Source organism: Orycteropus afer, unplaced genomic scaffold, assembly GCF_000298275.1.
Source record: "Orycteropus afer afer isolate SDZICR_OR568_19922 unplaced genomic scaffold, OryAfe1.0 scaffold00174, whole genome shotgun sequence".
Classification (NCBI taxonomy): domain Eukaryota; kingdom Metazoa; phylum Chordata; class Mammalia; order Tubulidentata; family Orycteropodidae; genus Orycteropus; species Orycteropus afer.
The window spans coordinates 4,914,971-4,924,123 of NW_006921761.1; the positions used below are offsets into that span (position 1 = coordinate 4,914,971).

Consider the following 9,153-nt stretch of genomic DNA (forward strand, 5'->3'; position numbering starts at 1 on the left):
GGTGTTGGCATAGTCACATTCCAGCACATGGGTGGGCACATGCGTGCAGGGGCCTGTCTGCAGGGCACATATGGTACATACATGGGGTTGTGCCTGCTGGGTGTGTGTGGGACTTGTGTGTGGGGGTATGCCACACAGATGTGTGTACGGGCCACGTGTGCAGAGGTAAATGTGCAGGCACTCGTGTGGGACATACATAGGGGTTCATGTGTGTGCACACGTGTGGGACATGTGCAGGGGCACACACAGGGAACACTTGTGTGTTTCCAGAAGCTGAGCTAGCTTTCTCTTCCGTTGTCATGATGGAGGTTGGCGCTATTCCAGCTCTGAAAGAGCTTAGGGCTGCTATCCCCTCTGCTGCCCTCGTCTTTCTGCCTGGGTTGAGCGTGTGGGGTGGCTGGGTCAGAGTTCCAGGAGGTGGTGGGAGGGACCCTCCAGTGTCCCTTCAGCCTGTCCCGCCCAGTGCCCTGCCCGAGTGGAGAGGTCCTGCTGGAACCCGTCCCTGTCTCTCGTCCCCAGCCGACGGCGTCTGGAGCCAGCTGCAGGGCGTCCAGCTGGCGAGCACGCCAGTGTTCACCCTGCTGATCCAGGTGAGGAGCCACGGGCAGGGCTCAGCGCTGTCGGGGTGCTTGGTGGTGACGAGACCGCAACACACTCGTTCCTTTGACACCCGGTGTTTAGTTTCTGGTCACCGTGGGCAGAGGCGAGACTGCAGACCCATGGGTGCTCAAGTGGACAAGAGGGGAGGCCCAGGGTCTGGGCAGACGAGAGGGGGAGCAGATTGAGGGTCTGAGAGGCAAAGGGGAGATGGCAAACCTTGGTGGGCCGCAGACCTTGGTGGGCCCCAGACCCCGGGCAACCGCCTGAGGACTTAGGTCTGTGAGAGGTAGACTGTGCCTTGGGTGGGAGGCTGCCTGAGGGCTCAGCCAGGGCCGAGCCCGAGAGGAGGCCTTGGCAATGTCTAGGCAGTGAGGACGGTGGGGTAGGTTGCCACGTTGCATGGTCTGTGGCGGGGGGTGGGGGTAAGGTTTCCTGCCACAGTCTGGGGGGATGGGAGGACAGGTGTCCATACATCATGGTGTGGGCAGGGGTGTGGGGGGATGGGTCTCTATGCATCAAGGTGTGGACAGGAATGTGGGAGGACAGGTCTCCATGCATCATGGTCCGGGCAGGGTTGTGGAGGGATGGGACTCGTGTGTCACAGTCTGGGCTGGAGTTGGGGAGACGGGTTTCCATGCATCATGGTCTGGGCAGGGGTGCCGGGGGATGGCTCTCCATGCCACACTCCTCAGCTTTTCCAGATCGACACTGACGGCTGCATGGAGGTCATCTGTGAGAGGAGGGCCCAGCCACCCACCACACTGCACCACCTGCAGGTGACCTGGCCCTCAACCTTGCGCAGGGCTCTGGGTGATGGCCGTTTTTCTAGCCGGGAGCAAGGGTCTACCCAGAGGGCATTTCCCAGGCTGTTGGCAGGGTGTGGTCCCAGGCCACCATGGCATGGTACCTCTGTAGTGTCCCCTGGCTGGGGCCTGGTGCCAATGATAGAGCCCACTGTCAACCACTGTTGTGCCTGTGAGCTCCTGTGAGCTGTGCCGAGCTGGCCGCCTCATTGGTCTGAGGCCTGGGTTAGGGCTTGCCCCCATACCCCCACTGTCCTCTCCCCACGAAATGACCTGGTGTGAGGTGCCACTGTAGGGAGTGAAGAGGAAGCTGTGACAGCTGGATCCTGGGTGACTGGGGTGGCCCCTGCCTGTGGCCCACAGCCCTCTGCTCCCATGGCCTATGTTACCCGGCCCACTTCACACCCCGGGCAGCTGGTCCTGGGTGGTGGACGCCAGTGACTGACCTCACCCTTCTTTCCAGGCGCCCCTGAGTGCCCAGCGCTGCCCAGGTACAGCCCTGTGGGTCTTAGTCCTTCCACATGGTCTCAGGTCAAGGGGGTTGGGCGGCAGCTACTGGTGATAGGGTTTGAGTCCCACAGCAGGGATGAGAACCTGGAGGGGTGGAGATGGGAGGGCAGCAGTGATGCAAGCCCTCGTCTGGGGGTGCTCATGGTTCAGAGCAAGAGGTAGACAGGCTGTGTGGACATCACTGCCCAGCGTCGACGGCCCCGGGATGGGCTGTGCACAGATGGTAGGAACAGCATCGGGACTGAGGCGCACGGGCCCTGCTCCCAGGATGCTTGCCTGGGAGGGGCCGGGTACCTGGCCTGGTGCAGGCCAGCAGGTGCACTGTGTTGTCTCATCTCCCTGCAGGCAGCCTCTCTTCAGCCAGACCAACTCGAGAAGCTACAAGGCGGAGCGCTGGCCGCAAAAGGAGTGGGGGGCTGGGAGTGCGCCAGCGCATGCCCACCCTGCCGCCAACCCCCTGGCCAGCCCCCTCAGGCCCCCGGCCCAAACCCAAGACTGTGTCCGAGCTGCTTCAGGAGAAGAGGCTGCGGGAGGCCCGGGCCAGGAGGGCTACGTCGGGCCCCAGGACGCTCCCAGTCCAACTGCTGGTCGCCCCACCCGGGGTCCCCCACGGACCCCCAGCTGTCTGTAGTCTGACACTCCCAGGACTTAGCGTCTCCACAGGGGCTGGCCCAGGCCCCGCTGGCTTTTTGCAGGCCCCGGCCCCCACCCCCAGAGGGGCCAGGAACTCAGCCCCGAAGGCCAGCAGGACCCCAGTGCCGGGCCCTGGCCAGGTCCCTGTCCTTGGCCAGCGTGGTGTCCAGGGGCTGTCACAGGGTCCTACCATGCTTCCGCCCTTCCTTCCTGCAGCCCCCAGTCTGGTCCCAGCCCACATGGTGGCTGGTACCGCGCTGCCTGTGACCTGGGTGCTCACGGCCCAGGGGCTGCTCCCTGTATCTGTGCCTGCCGTGGTGGGCCTCCCCCCGGCGGCAGGGACCCCAGCCCCAGGGCTGTCGATGGCTCTGCTACCCTCCCCAGTGGGGACTCAAGCCAACGAGTACACCCAGGCCTCACCCCCCAGGACAGCCCCTACACCCCAGCACAGTCCTGCAGAGGCAGCTGGGGACTCGGCCTCTGGCCCGGGAGGGCTGCCTTCGCCACAAGCAGCCCAGAGGGCTCCAGAGGCCGCTGCTCCCCCGCTCCCACCTGAAGCGCTCTCCCAGGCCGCACTGCTGTCCTGCCAGCCTGAAGCACAACGGCCCTGGACCGGACGCCTGCCTTCCTGCAGTGGTCCAGGAGGGTCAGCCGCGTCGCCCTCAGGGACAGGGGGCCCTGGGGCCCTGGAGAAGCTGCCCTCGCCCCAGCCTGGCTCCAAGAAGGGTACCCTGGACATGTGCCTTCTCTTCCCGGAGGGCTCAGAGGACACTGCCGCCTGGCTGCGGGGACAGCGGGGGGTGTGCGTGCCGCCCCTGGGGAGCAGGCTGCCCTACCAGCCCCCTGCTCTCTGCACCTTGAGAGGCCTGTTCAACCTCCTGCTCCACAAGGCGGCTTTGGAGCGCAAGGCTGCTGCCCTCGTGCCCGGTGGCACGGTGGGCGGTGACAGTGGGCCCCCGGCCGAAGCCCTGCAGGCCGTGCTGGGGATGGTGCGGACGCGGCTCAGGGACAACTCGGCCTACCTGCTGCTCAAGGCCCGCTTCCTGGCAGCCTTCTCCCTGCCCGCCATGCTAGCCACCCTACCCCCCCACGGTGTCCTCACCACCCTGTCAGCTGCCACAGGGCTGGACCCTGAGGGAGACAGTGAGGAGCTCCTGGGAGAGCCTGGGTCCCCTGACGGGGTGGGTCACATGGCCAGCAGCCCCCCGGCAGAGCCACAGGTGAGGGCCTCAGCAGTACACCCCTGAGTAGGCACAGGTGGGGCAGGCACACGCCCCTGCCCAGCCACCTGCTGGGTGGGTGGAAGTGGTGGGGAGCGTGGCCTCAGAGGGCTGGCCTAGGTGGGAAGAGGAAACTGCTAGTGGGCTTCCCAGTTGCAGGTGGACTCTGGTGGGGAAGTCAGAAAGGAGCCCTGCCCTCAACGTTGATGCCCAGTCAGACCACCATGTTTGAGGGGTCTGCTTGCCCCAGTCCCATGTGGGCAGAGCCAGTCGGGAGGTGAAGGTGAGGGTATAGCTGCACCTGCACTGTGTGGGCACCAGGTGGCTTGGGTCTGTGGTCACTGTCACCACAAGTGTTCTGCTGTTCAGGCAAAGCCGTTCCCTTGCTCCCTGAAGAGAACCTGAGGCACCCTGCGGTGGTTGGAGTGGGAGCTTGTACCATGTCTCCCTTCGTCTGGACTCTGGACTGCTGGCATGGGGCTCACGCCCACCCTACCTCCAGCATCGCCTTAGGAACCAAGGGTCCCCTAGGCTAGGCTGGGTGGGAAATGCTACCCCAAAGGGCTGGGCAGCGGACCCCCATCCACTAGGAACCCTGACAAAACGATGATGTGGCAGGCAGGCACGTTGTGTCAAGAGCAGATTGTTAGGGAACCGCAGGGGTGCAGTAGGAAGCCAGGCCCTCGTGGCCCACCTGAGCCTGCCTGGGCTGTTACGACCTGAGGCTGAGGGTGGCCCAGGGCCCTCCATCCTACCCCCACCTGGGCCAGAGGTTCACCCTTCCCTCTGGCTTGTGTCTTGGTCAGGCCTCGGCCCCCTGCTGCCTGGACACCCAGGACGACTGTGGGCTCAGGACTCGTCACAGTCGGAAGCGGAGGCGTCTGTCCTGAGCAGGTGAGCTCAAGGATGCTGCCTCCAGGAGAGGGACCTCCCTCTCTGTGGTGGGGTGGGGACAGAAGCAAGGCCTTCCTAGAACCTGCTGCTCCCTTGGGGGCCTCTCCTGGGGGGGGGGTGTTCAGCCTGCCAGCACCCCGTTCCCCCTCCACTTCCCAACCGCTGCTCCCCGCCACTGTGCCTGAGAGTCCCACTCCATCCCTTCATAGGCCTCTGCTCAGCAGATACCTGTCCATTTGTCTGTCCCTCTCTCAGCCTGCTTCCTGACCTGGTGTCTGGGTCTGCCCCTTGACCCCATGGCGTGGGAGCCTTTGAGTGGCCTCTTGCTCTTCGCTGCGTCCCATCCCCACACCAGTCGCCCAGGCAGCCCCAGGCTCATGCCACGCCCTGGCCAGGTTCAGTCAGTGGCCATTCAGAGGAAACCAGCTGCCGCAGATGGTACTGGGGCCTGGAGAGGGGCCCGCACCCACCCTCCAGGCCCCTGTGCCGTCAGCGTCTCTGAGGGCGGCCTCCCATCCTCTGCTGCCTGCGTGGTCTCTCCAGGGCGAGGCAGGAGTATGCCCATGGTCCCAGTGCCCCTCATCCGTGTGTCTGGGATCTCCAGGTGGACCTGTGACGTGCTAGAACCCAGAACACCCTGCCACAGGATGTGCCCGTTCCAGGAGGACACATCGGGTCTGAAACCTTCACCACAGCTCGGAGTAAACTGAGGCACCCACCCACCCACATGAGGGCAGGTGTCATTCTCATCCACGGGGCAGTCCCATGTCCCACACAAGAGGGCTAGTTTGCCCCAAGAGCACTTGAAGGAATAAATAAATGGTCTAATTTTTTTTATCATAACTTGCCACACAGTCTGCTGCTCTCGGGGAAGCCAGGGACAGGCTGTGCCCCTCAGAGCCTAGCTCTGGTCCCTGGGCCTCAGGGATGTCGGGTGGTCCCAGGGTGGAAAAGCCACCCTGGCCTCACGGCTGCCTTCATCACACCCCAAGACGTGTCTGGTGATGAGCTTCCAGCTGTTCGCTCCTCCACGAGGGGCCTGGCCACTTCTTGAATTTTTAAAAATGACTACGTTGCCCTGGAAGACTTCCCACAGGAGTGGGGAATTGGGGGTGCGGAGCCTTCTGCCCTCCGCCCAGGCTTCACCATACCGCCCATCCCTGGTGCCGCCCCCACCCAACGTGGTATCTGTGTGCTGGTCCTCACGGCAGGTTCTCTGCGCACATGACTGCGCCCGGTGCACTGTCCCCACCTTCCCTCCTCGCGCTGTGCTCTGCTGTCTGGGTTCTTAGGTTCCTGAGTATCCAGGAGGTTTCTGGGCATCTTTGCTGAGTCCCAGGTTGAATCTGCTGTGACCAGAGAGCGTGGGGTGTTCAGCATTTAGTTTGCACACACATGCGTGCATGCACACAAAGACGCCACTGCTGTCCTCGTTAACCTCAATCGTGGCTGTGCCATGACTCCAGGTGCTCAGCCTCAGCTGGTAGCTGCAGGGCCAGGGGCAGAACCCAGAACCTCAGGAAGGCAGAGTGAGAGGCACCTGCTCCCGGTTCCGGCTGCAATGCCAGGCCCGCCCCTTCTCAGCAGCTGTTGCATCAGCCCAGCCCACAAGGACTGGATCCACAGGACACACTGGATGGGGTGCTGGTCTTGGGTTCCCCGAATCCACCTTGCTGCCAACAGCCCTTCTGAAACTCGTTCGTGGGGCGGTGGCCATGGCCTGGGAATCCCGGGGCCTCCATCGTTGCCCACGTGTGGGCGCAGGGATGGAGTCACCAGGTGAGGCTGCCTAGCGATGAGGTGGCTGTGGAGTGTCAAGGTGCTGCCTACTCTGGACCCCATGGTGTAGGTCTTGTCCCTAGCAGAGCCTCCTTGCCCACACCCTGGCCCCTGGCCCCCAGCTCTGTGCTGCTGGTCCCCGAGATAGCATCCCTGCTGAGAAAGCCTGTGTCTGGGATGAGGCAGCTGGCCAGTGGCATGACCTCGTCCAACTGGGAGGAACTTGCTCTGGGCTCCACCGCCAGGCGTCGCTGCCAGAACCGAGACTTGCTCCGGGGAGGGGCAGGCAGGAGGTTCCTGCACCTTCCTCTCAGCACTCCCTAGCACTCCCACTTCCCCTGCTGGGCGAGTCAGGGCAGGCTGTGTCCCCCTTGAAGAGCAGAGCCCACAAGGAAGTACCAGGGGCCTCCACTCCACCCTCCCTGGGCACCAGATTGGCTTGGCCGGCAGGCAGCTCCAGCACGAGAGGACCCAAGGTAGGTGCCTGGTGCCCTTCCCAGAGGTGCTGGCAAGTTCCCCGTGGCTCTGCTGGGTGGTCGGGGGCAGCAAATACCTGCAGCTGCAGAAGTTCCTTGAACGTCCCTCGGACAGGCCAGCACCCCTCTCTCTGCCCTCGCCCCCCCAGCCACTGGTGAGCACCTGGGCATCTCAGCCACCAGGCCAAGGGATTCAGGGAGCCCAGCAAACCAGCTAGAAAGGCCAGAAGCACCCTGGGGACGACGCCAGCACGCTGAGCTCCTACCAGATCCCCAGACCCGGCCCTGGGAGCTGGTCTCGACAGGTCCGGAAGCTGAGGCCAGGGGGCTCCGTCCCTATACCCAGGACTTGTGTCCCCACACCCAACAGCTCTGTCCCCCATCCAGGGGTTTTGCGTGAGGCCAGAGGCTCTGTCTCCACACCCGGGAGCTCTGTCCTTATGCCCAAGGGTTTTGTCCCCAGGCCCAGGCGCCCTGTCCCTGAGGCTGAGGGCTCTGTCCCCAGGCCCAGGGGTTCTGTCTCTGAGGCTAGGGGAGACACAACCACAGACTGCTCCCAGGAGACTGGGCCTGACTTACGAGGTTCCATCTGTGCAGGTGGAAGGGCTACAATAGGGACAGTCCCTGCCCTGCCCCCTGAGCTAGAGCCCACTGGGAGGAGAACCTGGTGACAGTGGGGCCCTGCGAAAAAGCACTGTGGGCCATCTGGGGTGCACTCACAGCCCCTCCCTGTGTGCCAGCACTAGGCAGACACCTGGCTGAACCCCTTCCCGCCTCACGGCCCTGTTGCATCACCACCCAGTAGCCGATGGTGGGAGCACAGGGCCAGGGCAGAGGCTGGCGTGACACAGTCCCTTGTCACTCTGGAAAATGAGGAAGTCCCACGCAGCCAGGCTCCCACAGGGCTCTGAAGGTGGGAGGGCCCCATTCCAAACTGCACCCAACTTCCCACCAGCCCACCACTGCTCGGTAAGGTCGGTCTGGCTGGCAGGACTTCCATGGGAGCAGACACTGGGGGTGCCCACCTATCCCTGGGAGTCTCCACGGGGTGACGGGGCAGCCTGGCTGATGGACAGGGAGGCAGGGGTGAGGCTGAAGCCCGCTGCCCCTGCAGGCTGCGTGTCCACCCACCCGTGGCCGCCACCCTCTGTGGCCTTGCGTCCCCCTGCCATGTCCGACTACGAGAATGAGGACGAGTGCTGGAATGCCCTCGAGGGCTTCCGGGTGAAGCTGATCTCGGTCATCGACCCCTCCCGCATCACGCCCTACCTGCGCCAGTGCAAGGTCCTCAACCCCGACGATGAAGAGCAGGTGCTCAGTGACCCCAACCTGGTCATCCGCAAGCGTAAAGTGGGTCAGTGCGGCCCCTGCCCACCCCCCACCCCACTGGGGGGCCTGTGCCCCAGACCTTGTCTCATCTACAGCCTTCCCCTGCCCGCCCAGACCTCGTCCCACCTGAAGCCTCCCTCTGCCCGGGTGCTGCCTCCCTCCCGCCCACCACCCTGCCTAGGGGATCCTGTGCCCCAGACCTGGTCCCATCTGCAGTCTCCCCCTGCCCGTGATACAGGGGTGCCTCACCAGGCCCCCGCCTGCCCCTGCTCCCGTGGGCGCCCCTCACCCCGCTGCCCTGGCTGCAGGTGTGCTCCTGGACATCCTGCAGCGGACGGGCCACAAGGGCTACGTGGCTTTCCTGGAGAGCCTGGAACTGTATTACCCGCAGCTGTACAAGAAAATCACCGGCAAGGAGCCAGCCCGCGTCTTCTCCATGATCATCGGTGAGGCCAAGGCGGGCAGGGTGAAGGACGCCTGGGGGGCAGCCCAATGCGCCTTGTTGGGGACAGAGAGCAAACGGGCGGCCGCCACGGCATCATCTCCGGTCGGTCTCCCGGGGGGCAACCTCCACTGTCCAGGACCAGCCCCTGGCACAGACCAGGAGGCGGGCGAGGGCCTCGAGGGAAGTGGGAGGGGCGCACGAGGCCCAGGACCTCGGCCCGGCCTTCACCTGCCACCCCGCGGCCGCAGACGCATCGGGGGAGTCGGGCCTGACGCAGCTGCTGATGAGCGAGGTGCTGAAGCTGCAAAAGAAGGTGCAGGACCTGACGGCGATGCTGAGCTCCAAGGACGACGTCATCAAGGAGCTGCACGTTAAGGACAGCCTGCTGCGCAAGCACCAGGAGCGCGTGCAGCGGCTGAAGGAGGAATGCGCGGCCGGCGGGCGCGAGCTCAAGCGCTGCAAGG

The 9,153-nt window shown here is 64.4% G+C and overlaps 2 protein-coding genes across 2 annotated transcripts in view; both read left to right on the forward strand.

Moving 5' to 3' along the window:
- Positions 1–4,656, forward strand: part of SNAPC4 (small nuclear RNA activating complex polypeptide 4) — a 22,551-nt gene extending 17,895 nt beyond the window's left edge. Inside the window, exons 17-21 of the mRNA XM_007947036.1 lie at positions 520–590; positions 1,293–1,376; positions 1,867–1,894; positions 2,259–3,766; positions 4,573–4,656. Coding sequence (XP_007945227.1) covers positions 520–590; positions 1,293–1,376; positions 1,867–1,894; positions 2,259–3,766; positions 4,573–4,656 — 1,775 coding nt within the window. The remainder of the gene's footprint in view (positions 1–519; positions 591–1,292; positions 1,377–1,866; positions 1,895–2,258; positions 3,767–4,572) is intronic.
- A 3,429-nt stretch (positions 4,657–8,085) lies between these two features.
- The window catches only part of CARD9 (caspase recruitment domain family member 9), a 6,797-nt gene continuing 5,729 nt past the window's right edge, over positions 8,086–9,153 (forward strand). The window contains exons 1-3 of the mRNA XM_042781797.1: positions 8,086–8,269; positions 8,553–8,690; positions 8,938–9,153. The exon at positions 8,938–9,153 is cut by the window's right edge and continues 27 nt beyond it. Of these exons, the coding sequence (XP_042637731.1) occupies positions 8,086–8,269; positions 8,553–8,690; positions 8,938–9,153 (538 nt within the window). The remainder of the gene's footprint in view (positions 8,270–8,552; positions 8,691–8,937) is intronic.